General features: G+C 45.8%; 1 protein-coding gene across 1 annotated transcript in view; it reads left to right on the top strand.

Annotated features, from left to right (window-relative positions):
- ect2l (epithelial cell transforming 2 like) overlaps positions 1-21,561 on the top strand; it is a 68,249-nt gene that overhangs the window by 38,344 nt on the left and 8,344 nt on the right. Inside the window, exons 15-20 of the mRNA XM_072580156.1 lie at positions 4,900-4,989; positions 10,852-11,066; positions 12,031-12,178; positions 16,665-16,738; positions 16,867-17,023; positions 19,861-19,926. Coding sequence (XP_072436257.1) covers positions 4,900-4,989; positions 10,852-11,066; positions 12,031-12,178; positions 16,665-16,738; positions 16,867-17,023; positions 19,861-19,926 — 750 coding nt within the window. The remainder of the gene's footprint in view (positions 1-4,899; positions 4,990-10,851; positions 11,067-12,030; positions 12,179-16,664; positions 16,739-16,866; positions 17,024-19,860; positions 19,927-21,561) is intronic.

Below are 21,561 nucleotides of genomic sequence, written 5' to 3'. Positions count from 1 at the left end.
CTTTAATTAGGGGGGCAGATAGTATCCTTGGTGAGCCAGATCAGGAGTCCCACATGGTGTTTTGCCTACCTGGTGCCAGGGTGTAGGACATCTCCGACCGGCTTGAAGGGATATTGGAGGGGGAGGGGAGGATCCAGTTGTTGTGGTCCACGTTGGCACTAACAACATAGGCAAGGCTAGGAAGGAGGATTATCAAGCACTAGGAAGGAAATTGAAGAACAGGTCCTCGACGGTCATAATCTCCGGATTACTGCCCGAGCCATGTGCTAATTGGCATAGGGATAAAAAAATTAGGGAAGTAAACACATGGCTAAGAGATTGGTATGGGAAAGAGGAATTCCATTTCATGGGACATTGGCATCAGGTTTGGAACCGGGGGGATCTGTACCGTTGGGACGGTCTCCACCTGAACCGATCTGGAACCAATCGGGCAAAAAGGATAAATAGGGTGGTCACTAGGACTTTAAACTTGTGAGTCGGGGTGGCAGGGGGGGGGGGGGGGGGTGGAGGGAAAGCAACAGGGAGTATGGAGTCAAGTAGAAAGATAAGCAGCAGTTTAGCATGTGTGCAGGGTTTAAGTTCAAGGCAGACTAGGAATGAAGCAAAAAGGAAGGATAACTTAGGTAGAGGTGATGGAAATCATGTGGATAAAAAAAATAGCATGAAGATACTTTATCTGAGTGCTTGAAGCATTTGAAACAAAGTAGATGAATTAACAGCACAAGTCATCTTGAATGATAATGATGTGGTAGGCATCACAGAGATGTGGTTGTTAGGGGTTCAGGACTGGCTGTTAAACATCCAAGGATTTACAACTTATTGAAAAGACAGGAAGGTGGGAAGAGTTAAGAATGAAAGAATGAAAGAGTTAAGTTAGTTAAGAATGAAATTAAATCTATGGCATTAAATGATACAGGGTCAGATGATGTAGAGTCTGTGTGGGTGGAGTTGAGGAATCACAGAGGCAAAAAAACCATAATGGGAGTTACGTATAGACCTCCCAGCAGTGGTCAGGACCAGGGGCACAAGACGTATCAGGAAATAGATAGGGATGTCATGGTGATCATGGGACTTCAATATGCAAATGGACTGGGTGAATATGTTGCCGGTCAATTCAAAGAAAGGGAATTCATGGAATGCTTACAGGATGGCTTTTTGGAACAGCTTGTGATGGAGCCCACAAGGGAGCAGGCTATTTGGACTTGGTGCTATGTAATGAGCCAGACTTTATTAAAGACCTTAAGTCAGGGAGCACTTAGGATGCAGCGAACATAGTAAGGTCGAATTCAGTCTACAGTTTGAAAGAGAGAAGGCAGAATTGGATATAATGGTGTTACAGTTAAATAAAGGTAATTACAGGGACATGATAGAGGAACTGATGAAAATTGACTGGAAACAGCGCCTAGTGGGGAAGACAGTAGAGCAACAATGGCAGGAGTTTCTGGGTGTAATTGAGGACTCAGTACAGAGGTTCATCCCAAAGAAAAGAAAGATTATCCGGGGGAGGGGGGAATTAGACAACCGTGGCTGATGAAGAAACTCAGGATATGTATAACAGATAAACAGAGAGCCTATAATGTGGCCAAGAGCACTGGGAAATCAGAAGATTGGAAAGACTACAAAAACAAACAGAGAACAAAGGGAGAAATAAGGATAGAGAAGATCAAATATGAAGGTAAGCTAGCCAGTAATATTAGAAATGATAGTAAAAGTTTTTTTCAATACATAAGAAACAAACGGGAGGCAAAAGTAGAGATTGGGCTGCACCAAATTGATGCAGGAAGGCCAGTGCTGGGAGATAAGGAAATAGCTGAAGAACTTAATAAGTACTTTGTGTCAGTCTTCACAGTGGAAGACAAGAGTAATATCCCAACAATTAAGGAGAGTCAGGGGGCAGAGTTGGGTATGGTGGCTATTACAAAGGAGAAAGTACTAGAAAAGCTAAAAGGTCTGAAAACTGATAAATCTCCTGGCCCGGATGGACTACATCCTAGAATTCTGAGGGAGGTGGCTGAGGAAATAGTGGAGGCATTGGTGGTGATCTTTCAAAAATCACTGGAATCAGGGAACGTCCCAGATGATTGGAAAATTGCTGTTGTAACCCCCTTGTTCAAGAAAGGATCAAGACATAAGGTGGAAAATTATAGGCTAATTAGCCTAACCTCAGTTGTAGGTAAAATTCTAGAATCCATCATTAAGGATGAGATTTCTAAATTCTTGGAAGTGCAGGGTCGAATTCGAACAAGTCAGCATGGATTTAGTAAGGGGAGGTCATGCCTGACAAACCTGTTAGAATTCTTTGAAGAGGTAACAAGTAGGTTAGATCATGGAAACCCAATGGACGTTATCTACCTAGACTTCCAAAAGGGCTTTGATAAGGTGCCTCATGGGAGGCTGCTGAGTAAAGTGAGGGCTCATGGTGTTCGAAGTGAGCTACTGGCATGGATTGAGGATTGGCTGTCAGACAGAAGGCAGAGATTGGGATAAAAGGTTCTTTATCAGAATGGTAGCTGACTGGTGACAAGTGGTGTCCGCAGGGTTCGGTGTTGGGGCCTCAGCTGTTCACTTTATACATTAATGATCTGGATGAAGAGACTGGGATCATTCTGGCGAAGTTTGCCGATGATACAATGTTAGGTGGATGTACAGGTAGTTCTGAGGAGATGGGGAGGCTGCAGAAAGATTCAGATAGTTTAGGTGAATGGTCCAAGAAATGGCTGATGAAATTCAACATGAGCAAATGCGAGGTCTTGCACTTTGGAAAAAATAATACATCCTCTGCCCCTCACCCTGTCACTATCCCAGCACACCCTCTACACCGCACCCGGTCACTATGCCAGCACACACTCTGCACCGCACCCTGTCACTATCCCAGCACACACTCTGCACCGCACCCTGTCACTATCCCAGCACACCCTCTACACCGCACCCTGTCACTATCCCAGCACACCCTCTACACCGCACCCAGTCACTATCTCAGCACATCCTCTACACCGCACCCGGTCACTATGCCAGCACACACTCTATACCGCACCCAGTCACTATCCCAGCACACCCTCTACACCGCACCCGGTCACTATCCCAGCACACCCTCTACACCGCACCCGGTCACTATCCCAGCACACCCTCTACACCGCACCCTGTCACTATCCCAGCACACCCTCTACACCGCACCCGGTCACTATGCCAGCACACACTCTGCACCGCACCCTGTCACTATCCCAGCACACACTCTGCACCGCACCCTGTCACTATCCCAGCACACCCTCTACACCGCACCCTGTCACTATCCCAGCACACCCTCTACACCGCACCCAGTCACTATCTCAGCACATCCTCTACACCGCACCCGGTCACTATGCCAGCACACACTCTACACCGCACCCAGTCACTATCCCAGCACACCCTCTACACCGCACCCGGTCACTATCCCAGCACACCCTCTACACCGCACCCGGTCACTATCCCAGCACACCCTCTACACCGCACCCTGTCACTATCCCAGCACACCCTCTACACCGCACCCGGTCACTATCCCAGCACACACTCTGCACCGCACCCTGTCACTATCCCAGCACACACTCTGCACCGCACCCTGTCACTATCCCAGCACACCCTCTACACCGCACCCTGTCACTATCCCAGCACACCCTTTACACCGCACCCGGTCACTATCCCAGCACACCCTCTACACCGCACCCTGTCACTATCCCAGCACACCCTTTACACCGCACCCGGTCACTATCCCAGCACACACTCTACACCGCACCCGGTCACTATCCCAGCACACCCTCTACACCGCACCCTGTCACTATCCCAGCACACCCTTTACACCGCACCCTGTCACTATCCCAGCACACCCTCTACACCACACCCGGTCACTATCCCAGCACACCCTCTACACCGCACCCTGTCACTATCCCAGCACACCCTCTACACCGCACCCTGTCACTATCCCAGCACACCCTCTACACTGCACCCTGTCACTATCCCAGCACACCCTCTACACCGCACCCTGTCACTATCCCAGCACACCCTCTACACTGCACCCTGTCACTATGCCAGCACACACTCTGCACCGCACCCGGTCACTATGCCAGCACACACTCTATACCGCACCCAGTCACTATCCCAGCACACCCTCTACACCGCACCCGGTCACTATCCCAGCACACCCTCTACACCGCACCCGGTCACTATCCCAGCACACCCTCTACACCGCACCCTGTCACTATCCCAGCACACCCTCTACACCGCACCCGGTCACTATCCCAGCACACACTCTGCACCGCACCCTGTCACTATCCCAGCACACACTCTGCACCGCACCCTGTCACTATCCCAGCACACCCTCTACACCGCACCCTGTCACTATCCCAGCACACCCTTTACACCGCACCCGGTCACTATCCCAGCACACCCTCTACACCGCACCCTGTCACTATCCCAGCACACCCTTTACACCGCACCCGGTCACTATCCCAGCACACACTCTACACCGCACCCGGTCACTATCCCAGCACACCCTCTACACCGCACCCTGTCACTATCCCAGCACACCCTTTACACCGCACCCTGTCACTATCCCAGCACACCCTCTACACCACACCCGGTCACTATCCCAGCACACCCTCTACACCGCACCCTGTCACTATCCCAGCACACCCTCTACACCGCACCCTGTCACTATCCCAGCACACCCTCTACACTGCACCCTGTCACTATCCCAGCACACCCTCTACACCGCACCCTGTCACTATCCCAGCACACCCTCTACACTGCACCCTGTCACTATCCCAGCACACCCTCTACACCGCACCCGGTCACTATCCCAGCACACACTCTGCACCTCATCCTTTCACACATGCATGTTGTTTTCCTTTGTGTTCACTGTTACAGGAAGGGGAAGTGGATGAAGCTGGGAGTCCGAGTCCTCACTCTCAGCCACTTCGGGAGCATGAGGAGACCATGCAGGAGCTGATCCACCCGGTGAGTCCTCACATGAACCATCGCAGCCTATGTGTGAACCTATGAACAGGGGAGGTAGGAGGCAGGAGTGGTCCATTCTCCACCATTCATTGCAACCATGGCTCCCAAACTGGAGTCTCAATGTCACTTTTCTGCTATCCCCCAATACCCTTTGTTCATCAGGAATCTATCTACCTGCCTTTAATCAAAGAATCATACAAGGATGCAACAGAGGAGGAGGCCATTTGGGCCATCATTGCCTGAGCTGGCTCTTTGAAAGGTCTATATCATTAGTGCCACTCCCCTGTTCTTACCCCATTGTCCAATAAGTTTTAGTTTTAATCCCTAGTGCCAGTGTTTACACTGAATGTCCTTTTGAATGTTGGTGGGAAATCACAGCACTGGATTAAAGCATTTCCAGTCCAGGCAACACTGAGCAGCAGAAGAATATTGAGAACCAAGCAGCTACATTTCTCACCAAATTTGACATATACACATGACTGCATGGTCCTACAGTGACCCGCCTGGCCACTGCCTCCGACTTCTGCAGAGTTCCCTGCTTCGTGATGGGGAATGAATTTGCAAAGCGATTGCAGATATCACACATGGCTCAACGGGGAAGGCCTCTGGCTCTGAGTCCCATTCCAAAGACTTGACCATAAAATCTAGGCTGATGGTCCCAGTGTAGCAGAGACAGAAGTATCAGCTCTTGATGAAATGTTAAATTGTTCATACTCTCAGACAAATAGGAAAGATCCCATGACACTCATTATGAAGGCTGTTATGTCTGGCTCTCCAATACATATCTATCAACTGACACTGCTCAAATAGTTATGGGAGCTTGTTGCATGCAAATTGCCTGCTCTGTTTCCTACAATAGCCACTGTACTACAAAATCAGCTGAAAGTTGAAAGCTTCCCAGATCTATCAATGTCCATTTGCAGATTAATTTGTCCTCTACACAACTTACTTTCCTACTTGCCTTGGTGACACCAGCAAAGTTAGCAACCAGACATTAAAAAGGCTACCTCAGTGTCCAATGGGACCTTGATCAGGTGAGCTTCCGGCCTAGGAGTAGCAGTTGGAGTTTAATTTAGATAAATGTGATGTTCTGTTCTGGAAACCATGATGTGGAGGAGCCAGTGTTGGACTGGGGTGTACAAAGTTAAAAATCACACAACACCAGGTTATAGTCCAACAGGTTTAATTGGAAGCACTAGCTTTTGAAGCACTGCTCCTTCATTAGGTGGTTGAAGGAGCACACTCTGAAAGCTAGTGCTTCCAAATAAACCTGTTGGATTATAACCTGGTATTGTGTGAATTTAACTGTTTTGGAAAGGCAAATCAGGGTAGGACTTTTACACTTAATGGTAAGGTCCTGAGGAGTGTTGCTGAACAGAGACCTTGGAGTACAGGTTCATAGTTCTTTGAAAGTGGAGCCGCAGGTAGATAGGATAGTGAAGAAGGTATTTGGTATACTTGCTTTTATTTGTCAGTTGGGAGGTCATGTTGCAGCTGTACAGGACATTGGTTAGGCCACTTTTGGAATACCATGTTCAGTTTTGGTTTCCTTCCTATTAGAAGGATGTTGTGAAACTTGAAAGGGTTCAGAAAAGATTTACAAGGATGTTGCCAGGGTTGGAGGATTTGAGCTATAGGGAGAGGCTGGATAGGCTGGGGCTATTTTCCCTGGATTCTTCAGAGGTTGAAGAATGACTTTATAGAAGTTTATAAAATCATGAGGAACATGAATAGGGTGAATAGTCAAAGTCTTTTCCCCAGAGTAGGGGATATTACCAAAACTGGAGGGCATGTGTTTTAAGGTGAGGGGAAAAGATTTAAGAGAGACCTAAGGGGCAACATTTTCATGCAGAGGGTGGTGCGTGTATGGAATGAGATGCCAGAGGAAGTGATGGAGGCTGCTACAATTACAACATTTAAAAGACACTCTGGTTACATGAATAGAAAGGGTTTAGAGGGAAAGGGGCCAAATGCTGGAAAATGGGATCAGATTAATTTGGGATATCTGGTTGGCATAGACGAGTTGGACAAAAGGGTCTGTTTCCATGCTGTACATCTCTATGACTCTATGGAATGTAAATAGTTCAGGACACAGCACTGATCCCTGAGGCACTCACTTTATCTTGCTGCCCCGAAAATGACCAATTTAATCTTGCATTTTGCTTTTTGTGAGCTTACTAACCTTCAATCTGTACCAATTTGTTACTCCATATGCTCTTACTGTTGAAGTGGCTTGAAAGGGTTACTGGGATTTGAGTTACAGGGAGAGGCTGAATAGGCTGGGGCTAGTTTCCCAGGACGTAGGAGGCTGAGGGATGACCTCTTAGAGGGTTATAAAATCATGAGGGGCTTAGATAGGTTGAAAAGACAAGGTCTTTTCCCCAGGATAGAGGAGTCTAAAACTAGGCGGCATAGGTTTAAAGTGAGGGGGGAAAGGTTTAAAAGGGACCTAAGGGACAACTTTTTCATGCAGAGGGTGGTGTGTGTATGGAATGAGCTGCCAGAGGAAGTGGAGGAGACTGGTACAGTTACAACACTTCAAAGGCATTTGGACGGGTATATGAATAGGAAGGGTTTAGAGGCATATGGGCCAAATGCTGACAAATGAGACTAGGTCAACTTGGAATGTCTGGACAACATGGATGAGTTGAACCAAAGGGTCTGTTTCCGTGCTGGATAATTCTATGACTCTATAAAAGTATGTTGCCTCTGTCTGATTGCATTGAGATTTTCAATGTGCCCAGATAACATCCTTAATAACAGATTCCAGTATTTCCCTTATGACAGATGTTACACAAATTGTTCTGTAGTTACCTTTATTGAATGAGCTACATACACTGTTTTCCAATCTGATGGGATCTGTACAGAATCGAGGGAAGTTTAGAAAATTAATACCAATGCATCAACTATTTCAACAACCACATCTTTTCAGATCCCTTAGGACCTGGGCAGTTACAGAGTCACAGAGTCAGTGAGATGTACAGCATGGAAACAGACCCTTAGGTCCAACCTGTCCATGCCGACCAGATATCCCAACCCAATCTAGTCCCACCTGCCAGCACCCAGCCCATATCCCTCCAAACCCTTCCTATTCACATACCCATCCAAATGCCTTGTAAATGTTGTAATTATACTACCCCCCACCAATTCCTCTGGCAGCTCATTCCATACACGTATCACCCTCTACGTGAAAAAAGTTGCCCCTTAGGTTCCTTTTATATCTTTCCCCTCTCACCCTAAACCTTTGCCTTCTAGGTCTGGATTCCCACCCCAGTGAAAAGACCTTGTCTACTTATCCTATCCACGTCCCTCATGATTTTACAAATCTCTATAAGATCACCCCTCAGCCTCTGACGTTCCAGGGAAAACAGCCCCAGCTTATGCAGCCTCTCCCTGTAGCTCAAAGCCTCCAACTCTGGCAACATCCTTGTAAATCTTTTCTGAACCTTTTCAAGTTTCACAACATCCTTCTGATAGGAAGAAGAGCAGAATTACACACAATATTCCAAAAGTAGCCGAACCAATGCCCCATACAGCTGCAACATGACCTCCCAACTCCTGTACTCAATTCTCCGACCAATAAAGGAAAGCAAGCCTTCTTCACTATCCTATCTACCTGCCACTCTACTTTCAAGGAGCTATGAACCTGCACTCCAAGGTCTCTTTATTCAGCAACACTCCCTAAGACCTTATCATTAAGTCCTGCTAAGATTTGCTTTCCCAAAATGCACCACCTCTCATTTATCTAAATTAAACTCCTTAGCTCATTGGTCCATCTGATCAAGATCCCATTGTAATTTGAGATAACCTTCTTCATTGTCCACTACATCTCTAATGCTCCCATCCAAATCATTTATATAAATCATTAAAAGTAATAGACCCAGCACCAATCCTTGTGGCACAGGCTTCCAGTCTGAAAAACAACCCTCCACCACCACCATCTATCTTGTATCTTTGAGCCAGTTCTATATCCAAATGGCTAGTTCTCCCTATAAACCATGAGATCTGACCTTGCTAACCAGTGTCCCATGGGGAACCTTGTCGAACGCCTTATTGAAAAGCTTTTAATTGCTCCTGGTAATTGTACTTTGTTTCAGTTCCTTCTTCACTTCAACCTCCTGATTGAGAATGATTTAGAATCATAGAATTTTACTGTACAGAAGGAGCCCATTCAACAAACCATGTCTGTACCAGCTCCCGAAAGAGAGACCGAATCCCACTGGAATGGAGTCCCATTTTGCATGGCCCCGTAAATTCATCACTTTCAAATATATATCCAACTCTCTTTCGAAACCTCCACCCCCACATTCTCCAAGGCAGCACATTCCAAATCCCAACTGCTCTGAGTAAAGAAACTACTACCCATTGTTCATTTCAAGATTGAAATGAATCTTGTTCATAATTTTGAACACCTCAATAAGGTCACCTCTTAATCTTCCCTGCTCCAAGGAAAATAAGCCCCATTTCTCTAATCTTCTTTTGAATCTAAAGTCTCTTGTTCCTGAAATCATTCCAGTAAATCTCTTTTACACTTTCTCCACAGCCTTAACATCCTTCCTTAACTAAGATGCCAGGAACTGAACGCAATACTCCAAATTTCTAGGATGTCATTTCTATCCTCCACAGTGTGACAACTACATAATATCTGTTCAATTCATCCACCATTTCCTTCTTTTCCATTATTAATTCCCCAGGCTCACTCTCATTTTACTTATTCCTTTTCCTGTAGAAACTCTCAGTATATGTTTTCATATTTCAAGCTAGCTATCTCTTATATTTAACTACTTCCCTTCTTACTAATCTTTTAGAAATTTTTTGCTTTTTTTAAAAAATGTTCAATCTTCTGAACTGTCACTAATCTTCATGGAGTTGTATTTTTCTATCTTTAACTTCCTCAGTAATATATTCTCAAATCTTTGCCACTGCATCTTTACTGACCGAACCTTTATCCTAATTCCTTGATTCACTTTAGCCAATTGTTTTCATGTCTTTATAACTGACCTTTTTAAAGTTTAAAACATTCGTCTTAGACTAACACTTCTCTCCCTCAAACTGAATGCAAAATGCAACCATGTTACAATCAATGCTACCAAGTGGCATCTTCACGGTGAGTTATTTAATTAATTTTGTCTCATTAGATGTTACCACATCTACAAGAGTCTACTCTGGTTGACTCTAAAAATGTGCTGCTCTTGAAAACTGTCCTGAAAATTCATTATGAACCCATCTTCAAGGCTACCTTTGCCAATCTGATTCACCCAATTGCTACATGAAAACTAAAATAACTCATGATTACTGTTATACTTTGCTCACAAGCTCCCATCAGTTTTTCCTGTATTCCCTGTCCCATGGTACTGTGACTGTCAGATGGTCTATAAACTACATTCACAAATGACTTCCAACCTGAAATGATCTAGACGTTAATCTTTAGGATTAAATTAATCGCAATTGCTATTAAATTAATGTCATCCTTATCTAGGAGTGCTACCTCTCCAACATTTCCTAGCTTCCTGTCATTCTGAAAGATCTAAAAAAGCTCAACCTGAATATTCAGGTCTCAGCGTCTGTCAGCTTCCAGTGCGTGTGAGGACAAGTGTCAGGGCACATGAGAGGGAGTGAACATAAAACATAGAACAGAACAGCACAGTACAGGCCCTTTGGCCCTCGATGTTGTGCCCACCTTTTATCCTACTCTAAGATCAAACTCACCTACATACCTACATTTGAGAGCAAGTGAGGGTGGACGGTAAATATTGGGTGAATTGGTGCTGCCAACATTTCACGGAATTAACATCCTTAAAAATAAACCTTTATTTCCAACTTGTCACCTACCCTTTAATCTTTCCCATTCTTGTTTCTTAGAACAGAAGTCCACGTGGCGAGTTTGTGGAGAAACGGACCCAGTTTGCCAGGGAGACCTTGAGAAGCGAGCAAAATTATGTGCAGACTCTGGAGATTGTGAAAGACATTTACTGGGTTCGGCTCAGAGCAGCACTGGCTTCCAACCGTGCAGTCTTGAGCATGGCCAATATCCACATAATCTTTTCTGACATCCTCTTGATCCTGGAACTCAACAGGTGCACACCTGACACTTTATTGAAGCAGGATAGCACAGGTTATCAAACCCACCGCGGTATCTGAAGGGTGTAAGAGTGGGAACTGGGGGCTGTCCCTTGGGTCAACTTTGCTGAGAGACATTAATCAAATGCACCATCTTTCCATCTGAATCATTGTATGTGTAAACCAGTTAAACCCCTCATTCAGATCCCAGCTTGTAGCTCACGCACAGGTAACCCTTAGTCTGTACATGAAGGTGAGACAGTGTCGAGTGGGAATGTCACTGGACCAGTAAATCAGAATCTCACCCTGGGGGCATGGGTTCCGATCCCACCATGTCAGATACGTCTGGAATACAAAAAGACTGGCTTAATAGTGAAGTGTAAGAATTGCTGCAAAAACCTACCTGGTTCAGTAATGCCCTTTAGGAAAGGAAATCTGCCATCCTTACCTGCTCTGACCCACAGCAACGGGTTAACTCTGAAATGGCCTAACAAGCCATATGGGGCAGCACAGTGGCTTGATGGTTAGCACTGCTGCTTCACAGCGCCAAGAACCCGGGTTAAATTCCAGCCTCAGGCAACCTGTGTGTGGAGTTTGCACGTTCTCCCTGCGTCTGCGTGGGTTTCCTCCGGTTTCCTCCCACAATTCACAGATGTACAGCTTAGGGTGGACTGGTCATGCTAAATAGTGTCCAAGAACATGCAGACTGGGTGGGTTAGCCATGGTAAATGTGGGGTTATGGGAATAGCAGAGGGAGGTGGGTCTGGGTGGGATGCTCTTCGAAGGGTCGGTATGCGCCAGATGGCCTGCTTCCACGCTGTAGTGATTGTATGATTCTATGAAGCCACTCATTTTAAGGGTGATTAAGAATGTGTGACAAATGCTGGGTCTGTCAGTAACACTCACATTAGTCATGTTAGTTCTGTTAGTCATATTCCTTGTCCATTCTAATAACAATGACTGTTCTTCTGAATGTTGCAGAAGTTTACTGAGGGACTTGAGAGAGCGTCTCAGCGAGTGGGGTCCGTCGCAGTGTCTGGGAGATGTCTTTGTGAAGTTCAGCACCAGACTGACAAATTATACCAACTTCTTCAACAACTACAGTACCATCCTGAAGACTATTGACAAGGTGCGAGTCTGCTTGAGGTGCCTGATCTTGCATGGTCGCATTATGATGGCATTGTGGTCTCCCTACTATAGATGTTGTGAAACCTGAAGGGGTTCAGAAAAGAAATGGCATGGTGGCTTAGTAGTTAGCACTGCTGCCTCACTGTGCCAAGGACCAGAGTTCAATTCCCACCTTAGGCAACTGTCTGTGTAGAGTTTGTACGTTCTCCCTGTGTCTATGTGGGTTTCCTCTGGGTGCTCTGGTTTCCTGCAGGTTGGGTAAATTGGCCATGCTAAATTGCCTGTAGTGTTAGGTGCATTAGTCAGGGGTAAATGTAGGGGAATGGGTCTAGGTGGGTTACTCATCGGAGGGTCAGTGTGGACTTGTTGGGCTGAAGGGCCTGTTTCCACACTGTAGGGAATCTAATCATTTACAAGGATGTTGCCAGGATTGGAGGATTTGAGCTATCGGGAGAGGCTGGGGCTGTTTTCCCTGGAGGCTGAGGGGTGATCTCATAAAGGTTTATAAAACCATGAGGGGAATTGTTAGGGTGAATAGTCAAGGTATTTTCCCAAGGGTAGGGGAGTCCAAAACTAGAGGGCATGGGTTTAGATTAAAGAGAGAGCTAAGGGGCAACTTTTTCACACATGTATGAAATGAGCTGCCAGAGGAAGTGGTGGAGATGGTACAATTACAGCATTTAAAAGGCATCTGGATGGGTATATGAATAGGAAGGGTTTACAGGGATATGGGCCAAATGCTGGCAAGTGGGACTAGATTAATTTAGAATATCTGGTTGGCATGGACAAGTTGTACTGAAGAGCCTGTTTCTGTGACTATAAGTGCCAAAACAGGCTTAATGGGCTAAATGGCCTCTTTCTGTTTCTGTATTCCTACATTACTATGGGACATAAGCTGGCGCTGGGGAGAACAGGTTAACTAAGAGCATCTCGCAAAGGTTAACTTCAGCTGAAATTCTCACCCGGTTCTTGAAAATGTGCCACCTGAAGTTTCATAACTTCCAGTGAACTTAGAATCAGCAACTTGAACTAACAGGTTAGTTACCAACCAGCCTGGGATCCCCTTCCTGGGCAGAATCAAAGGCAAACTGTGCAATTGATTTAATGAGTAAAACTTAGCTTTTTAACCTGCCACGTCCCTCTGACACTCTGTGGCCTTGTCTTCCTCAAAACCAGTATCCACCTATAATGGGAATTCTGAAACAACAGAACAGGGGACAGTGGGAGAAAGTTGCAAATGCTGGCCTTACATTTCTCATCCATTTTAAATCCTGCAATGGCCTCAATGCTTCTCCTCCCCCTGTGTTCATCTCTGGAACCTCCTCCAGCCCTGTAATCCTCCAAGGTCTACAATCATCCAATTTCAGTCTTGATTTCAGTTGTGCTGTGCCTTCAGTTCCCTGGGCTCTAAGCTCTGGAGCCCTCCCTCAGCCTCTCCATTTGCAACATACTCCTTCAAAGCAGCCCTTTGATCGAACGTTTAGGTCACATGCCCCAGGGTCTCCCTGTGTAGTCTGGGGGACAGATTTTGTTTGAAGTGCCTTGCAACATTTTATCACACTAAAGGTGCTACATAAATGCAAGTTGCACTTTCTGGTGTACATGGTCATGTTCATGGGTGTACATATGCAGAAGAAGGACATTCAGCCCATCGAGTCTGTTCCGCCATTCGCTTCTAACTCCATCCACTCATCTTATCTCCATAGCCTTGTTGTCCTTATGTCAGAAATACTTATGTCTGCCCCTTGCTTTAAGAAAACTGCAACAAGACCCTCATCCCCTCCCTCAATCAAAAGAATTTGCTTTTCTTCGTCTCTCCTACCAAATTCTACCAAACACCAGGCTGAATTGTGTGGTTAATAAACATTGCCTCGTTTGTCAATCTGAAGCCAGTTTGAATGATTCAGGGTCTTCCTGTGCATGTTCAGTCTCTATGCTTTTTGTTGCTAATGAGAAATGGTTTGATAGAATTAAAGTCAGACTCAGCCTTGATACTTCCTCCTAATGTCTGAAGATAATGGACCCATTTCCCACAGTCAGGAAGCTAGCTTTTCAATTCCTGCAATATGTGACTTCATTAGGCACAGATGCTCAGCTGATGATTCATTCAATCATTCTTAAAAGTTCGCAACACACCCCAGCTCTGGTTGTTACTATAGTCTGGCTAAGGCCCACTCAGTCAGTCAGTTTATGAACAAGGAGGTGGGCTATCACAGTTCCGAAACCTGCTCCTGCAACAAGAGATTTTACAGAAAGGTATTCCGAATCATGGAGGGATTTTGATTGAGGATTTGAAAATTACACTCAAGGTTCACTCCCTGATGAAGAGCTTATGCTCGAAGCGTTGACTCTCCTGCTCCTCGGATGCTGCCTGACCGGATTTGCTTTTCCAGCAACACGCTTATTGACTCACTTCCAGTGCGTTAGTGAAGGGGTGCTGCACTGTTGGAAGGTGCTGTTTTTCCCAGAAGGTGTTTAACTGAGACACAATCTGACCCACATGGGATGTATAAAATTCCACAGCATGGTTTTGAGGACAGTAGGGCAACTGGGGGAAGAAGTTCTCCCTCTATCAACAAACTATCTGCGCATGATATCATTCCTGTTTGTGGGATCTTGCTGTGCACACACTGTATTGCGCCTCTTTCCTCCATCTCACTCCAAAAATTCTCAAGTGGCGAGAAGGTGCTTGAGATGAGTGTGAAGCTGTGATAGAGACCATACATAGATTGCCCTCCCAGGGGCCAGTCCTCAGTAACTTTCCAAAGACAATCACACATTTTTGAACAGTGGGTTTGGAGGAGGGGGGGAAACAGTGGAAATATGGAATCAAATTGGACCTTCCAATTAAAGACCTAGCATCAATGTGATGGGCTGAATGGTCTCTTTCTGAGCTTTTAAATTCTATAACTCATGCTCACTGTACGGTGAACTTACTGTGTGTGTGTGTCTGTCTGTGTGTCAGTGTGTATCTGATTGACAGGGGAGATCTCAGACACCATATCTCCATAGTCATAGAGTTAAACAGTACAGAAACAGACCCTTCAGGCCAACCAGTCCATGCCGACCATAACCCCAAATGAAACTAGTCCCACTTGCCTGCACTTGGTTCATATGCCTCCAAATATTTCTTATTCACGTACTTATCCAAATGTCTTTTCAATGTTATAACCATACCTGAATCCAGCACTTCCTCTGAAGTTCATTTCACACATGAACCATGCTGTGTAAAAGAAAAATTGCCCCTTGCGTCTTTTTTAAAATCTTCCTTCTCTCACCTCAAAATCTCCCACCCTAGGGAAGTTTCAGCCTACCCAGCCCCTCCTTATAACTCAAACCCTCTATATTCCTTCACAACATCTTGGCAAATCTCTTCTGAATCTTCTCCAGCTTAATAATATCCTTCTTATAACAGGGTGACCACAATACTCCAGAAGAGGCCTCACTAATGTCCTGTACAATCTCAACATAACACAAGCTTATAAATGAATTGAGTAAATGTCTGGCACAGAAAGAGAGCAGGCACTTTGTTCCCTCTGCAATGACAGTCCACTGGAATAATCCCACTGATGTGATCCTCTCCCCATGCACCTTCCTCGAATTTTCAAACATTTACCTGCCAATGGTCAGGATCTCTATCTCAACTATTCTCATTCTATGTGACAGCAGCTTTCCGAATAAGGACAGTTTTCCACTTTCTCTTCCTACTTCTTAGCAGCAGACTTCGAGTGATAACTCCTCATTGGTGACCGCACATTGAAATAATATTGTCCCCTTCAAATAAAAATACAAATCACGAGAGAAACACAGCTTCGAATCCAGTCCAGAACTGTGCTGAAGAAGAGCTTTGAATAGAATCATGAGGAAGCAGGCCATTCAGCCCATTGAGTCCACATTGACCCTCTGAAAAACATCCCACCCAGACTCACCCTCTATCCCCATAACCCCGCATTTCCCACTGCTAACCCACCTAGCCTGAGCATCCCTGGACACCGTGGGGCAATTTCCCACGGCCAATCCACCTAACCTGGACTGTGGGAGGAAACCAGAGCACCCAGAGGAAACCCATGCCGACACGGGGAGAACTGTGCGCAAACTCCACATAGAACGGAATGTGGGTCTCTGGCACTATGAGGCAGAGTGTGAACCACTGAGCCAACATGACACCCTGAAATAAACCAGATTGAAATGTTAACTCTACCTCTCTCCACAGATGTTGCCAGACCTGGCTGAGTATTTTTGCTGCACTCTCAATGCTGGCCTCTTTCCGTGCTGTAGTATTGTATAGTTTTACAAACCTCGTACTGTCCTTCTCTGCTCAGAATGCCCAGAAGAATGGGGTAGATATTGGCTACTGATACCCACTAAGTGTAGCCCGGGGAGGGGATGTCAGCACCTTGAGGAGAGGACAGGGTAATAGGGATGATGATCTACTTGCATTTCGGTTCTCACTGATTAACAGCAGCCTTGCTTTACTGTTCTTCCAGTGTCGAAACACTAGTCCAGGTTTCCGTGTTTTCCTAACCAGACACGACCGGTCGGCGGTGACAAAAATGTTGAGGTATGCTGACTGTTGGCATCTCTCTAACGTAGTGAGTGTGCATTAGTGTGTGATGGAGAAACCCTGGCAACTGCCGGTTTTGGGTTTATTCTCTTTTAAATTGGCTGTCTCCATTGTTGTCGTTACAGTCTTCAGGAAATGCTGCTGAGTCCCAGCAGGCGCTTCGATGAGTACGTGATACTGCTGAGTGCTCTGAGGCTACACACTCCCATCCAACATGTGGACCGCCATGACCTCGCTGCAGCCATTGCCAACCTCAAGCGCTTTCGGGATTACATCCAGCAGGTACGCCCACCGATGGACAGGATTCACCATAGCGGGCAGCTCCAATGGTGTCTGAAAACCAAACCTAAATCAATCCAAGCAGTGAAGGCTCGATGGGCTGAAAGGCCTCCTCTGCTGTATTTTGTTCTATTCACTTGTGGGAAGTGGGCGTCGTTGACTGGGCCACCATTTATTGCCTGTCCCTAGTTGTCCCTTGAGAAGGTGGTGGTGAGCTGCCTTCTTGAACCGTTGCAGTCCATGTGTTGTGGGTTGACCCACAATGCCCTTAGGGAGGGAATTCCAGGATTTTGGCCCAAGGACAGTGAAGGAAAGGCGATATATTTCCAAGTCAGGACAGTGAGTGGCTTGGAGGGGATCTAACAGTTGGTGGTGTTCCCATGTGTCTACCTGCCCTTGTCCTTCTGGATGATAGGGGTCATGGGTTTGGAAGGTGCAGTCTGAGAATCGATGGTGAATTGAATGGATGCTTGTGGATGCAGTGCCAATCAAGTGGGCCACTTTATCCTGGATGGTGTCAACAGACCAACAGTCCGAGAAGAATCATCTACTTGGCACTCTGGTTGAAGATTGCTGCGAATGCTTCAGCCTTAACTTTGCACTGATGTGTTAGTGTCTTCCTGTCATTAAGGCTGGGGACATTTGTAGAGTCTCCTTCTCAAGTTGTTTAACTGTCCATCATCATACCTGATTGGATGTGGCAGGACTGCCGTGCTTAGATCTGATCTGCTAATTGTGAGATCGCTTCGTTCAGTCTGTCACTTATTGCTGATGTTGTTCGGGCATGTTGTCCTGTTTGGTGGCTTTACCAGTTCGACCCTTCATCCTCAGGTATGCCTGGTGCTGCTCCTGGCATGCCCTCCTGCACTCTCCATTGAACCTGCATTGATCCCCAGACTTTATGTTAATCATTGATTCGTGGATATGCCCGTTCATGACATTACATATTGTGCTAGAGTACAATTCTGTTATTGTTGATGGCCCACAGGGCCAGAGGGATGTCCAGTCTTGAAGTCTGTCCTAGTTAGCACAGTGATAGTGCCACACAACAGGATGGAGGTTATCCTCAAAGTGGAGGCGGGACTTTGTCTCCACAAGGACTGTGCGGTTTCCGATACTGACATGGACAGATCCATCTGCAGCTGGCAGACTGGTAAGGATGAGATCAAGTATGTTTTTCCTTCTTGTTGGTTCCCTCACCACTTGTTGCAGACCCAGTCTAGCAGCTGTGTCTCTTCGGACCCGAACAGCTTGATCAATAATACTGCTGCCGAATCATTCTTAGTATGGACGTTGAAATCCCCCACCCAGAGTACACTATGTGCCCTTGCCACACTTAGTGCTTCCTCCAAATATTGTTCAATATGGAGGAGTACCTATTCATTAGCTGAGGGAGGACAGCATGTGGAAATCAGCAGGTGATTTCCTTGCCCATGTTTGACCTGAAGCTATAAGACTTCATAGGGTCCAGAATCAATGTGGAGGACTCCCAGAGAAACTCCCTCCAGACTGTATACCACTGTGCCACCACCTCTGCTGGATGTATCCTGCCAGTGAGACAGGATACATCCAGGGTTGGTGGTGGTGGTGGTGGTTTGGGGGGATTGCCTGTAAGGTATGATTTTGTGAATATGACTATGTCAGGCTGTTGCTTGACTAGTCTGTGAGATAGTTGTCCCAATTTTGGCACTAGCCCCCAGATGTTAGTGAGGACGACTTTGCAGGGTCGGCAGGGCTGTTTTTGCCATTGTCTCTTCCGATCCCTGGGCCACTGCTAGGTGACCAGTCTGGTTTCATTTCTTTGTTGACACTTTGTAGTGATTGGTACAACTGAATGGCTTACAAGGCTATTTCAGAATATGAATTCAAATCTGCCTTGGCCACTAGGCCATTGCCTCCCTGTTGTCATGTGATCATAAGTGTTCACACATTAACATTAGCGCAAGATTTTCTACCCATACTGAGGCAGGGGGTTTGGAAATGTTTGACGGAGACCTTTTGATGTCTGCAAACATGATATTTTACCATCTTTAATTAGAATGTTATGTACAGGTCAAGGCAGCAACCTCTAGTTCATGTGATCCACCTTCTAGTTCATGTGATTTTGCACCATTTCCCAGCGGTAATACAGACTGCTCAATTTACATCTTCACATTGACTCATTATTGACCCATCTCCAGCCATGCATCTGACTCCATCCATTACATTACATCTTATTATTTACATCTCCTCCTCATACAGGAAAGGGATTGATAGTGGGCACCATACAGTAACAGGGCATAAATTGAAAAACGAGGCAATGACCATTTAGCCCATCCAATGTTCTGTTTCTGATAGCCCATGCTCTGCTATTGTTGGTACCTTAACCAGCCAACTTCTCCAAATGCTCCATGTATCCATTTCCCGTACAATCTGTACAATGTTCCGGAGCAACTTGCAAACACATTTGAGGCTGCACCTTCTAAACCTACAACCTCTACCTCTCAGAAGGCAAGGGAAGCAGTTACATGGGAATCACCTCCAAACGCTACTCCAAGGCACAGTGCCTATTATATATATGCGAATATTTGAGCATATACTCTTGTGTACATCTGGTTGTGTATGCAAGTGTACGGATTTGTGCAGGTGACGCTCCTAACTTCTGTTAGGGTGTGATTCTGTGATGCAGTAGGTCTGTTCTGAAGACTTTCTGGAACAATCCTTTCTCAATTGAGGTTACGTCACCTGCCACCAGCTCAAAACACCGCATAAAATCTGTTTTTTTTTAATAAATGACGCCGCCTTTGACAATAAAGTGATCTTCTGACACTATTTGAACCTTCTGTTACTGTTTGTTCCAGCTGAAAGTGCGGCATCAGAGAGATCAAGAGATAGTGGAAGCCCAGAGCAGCATTGCCGGCTCTCCGGTAAGTCAATTGTAGTCATTTGTCTGATGTCTGGAAGTGGAGCTAAGTTCTATTCTACTGACAGACACCAGTAACTGGATCTGTGCTTCTGCACTGTGTCAATGTGCTTTGGGCTGTATTAATACAAAGCCTTTCAATGCCAGAAGATGACAACATAATGTAATCTTTTAAAGTGGATGCAGATCTGCTTCCTTCAGCTGTCAAAAACATTTTACATACAATTTATCAATTTTACATATAAAATTAAAGGTTTGTTATTGCTGTCTCCAACATGGAGATGGGATCTTGACTTTACATAATCTTTTTCCAGAGATTGCTGTAGTGAACGCTAACTTCTAAACAGACAGATTCACGTGCCGATGCTAGGATATCAGGTTCAGGACCACCATCTCCAACTTCATAACCCAACTCTTCACTCTGCCTCAATTCGTCTCTCCCATATTTACATTTGTCCCATGCCCAGCTTCCCAACTGGAGGCCTTCTTAAAAACTTAAACTTCAGCTCACCCAAAACACTGCTGACCGTATCTTAATCCTATTCAATGTCCTACTACCCTCTGCACAGCCCATGCTTGTCCCCTTTAAGATATTGAGTATGCAATGTCCAGCACTTTTTTTTTAGAAAGGTACCCAGGGGATGTGGTCTATCTAGAATTTCAAAAGGCCTTTGATAAGGTGCCACACGGGAGGCTGCTGAGCAAGGTGAGGGCCCATGGTGTTCGAGGTGAGCTGCTGGGATGGATTGAGGATTGGCTGTCTAACAGAAGGCAGAGAGTTGGGATAAAAGGTTCTTTTTCAGAATGGCAGCCGGTGACGAGCGGTGTTCCGCAGGGTTCGGTGCTGGGGCCACAGCTGTTCGCATTATATAATTAATGAATTGGATGAGGGAACCGGGGGCATTCTAGCGAAGTTTGCCGATGATACGAAGTTAGGTGGACAGGCAGGTAGTACTGAGGAAGTAGGGAGGCTACAGAAGGATCTAGACAGGTTGGGAGAGTGGTCCAGGAAATGGCTGATGGAATTTAACGTGAGCAAGTGCGAGGTCTTGCACTTTGGCAAAAAGAATAAAAGCATGGACTACTTTCTAAATGGTGAGAAAATTAATAAAGCCAAAGCACAAAGGGATCTGGGAGTGCTAGTCGAGGATTCTCTAAAGGTAAACATGCAGGTTGAGTCTGTGATTAAGAAAGCGAATGCAATGTTGTCTCTTATCTCAAGAGGGTTGGAATATAAAAGCAGAGATGTACTACTAAGACTTTATAAAGCTCTGGTTAGGCCCCATTTGGAGTACTGTGTCCAGTTTTGGTCCCCACACCTCAGGAAGGACATACTGGCACTGGAACGTGTCCAGCGGAGATTCACACGGATGATCCCTGGAATGACAGGTCTAGCATATGAGGAACGGCTGAGGATACTGGGATTGTATTCGTTGGAGTTTAGAAGATTAAGGGGAGATCTAATAGAGACGTACAAAATAATACATGGCTTGGAAAAGGTGGATGCTAGGAAATTGTTTCTGTTAGGCGAGGAGACTAGGACCCGTGGACACAGCCTTAGAATTAGAGGGGGTCATTTCAGAACAGAAATGCGGAGACATTTCTTCAGCCAGAGAGTGGTGGGCCTGTGGAATTCATT

The sequence above is a fragment of the Chiloscyllium punctatum genome, chromosome 11 (assembly GCF_047496795.1).
Source record: "Chiloscyllium punctatum isolate Juve2018m chromosome 11, sChiPun1.3, whole genome shotgun sequence".
In the NCBI taxonomy this organism is placed as follows: domain Eukaryota; kingdom Metazoa; phylum Chordata; class Chondrichthyes; order Orectolobiformes; family Hemiscylliidae; genus Chiloscyllium; species Chiloscyllium punctatum.
This window is presented reverse-complemented; position numbering and strand designations above follow the sequence as displayed.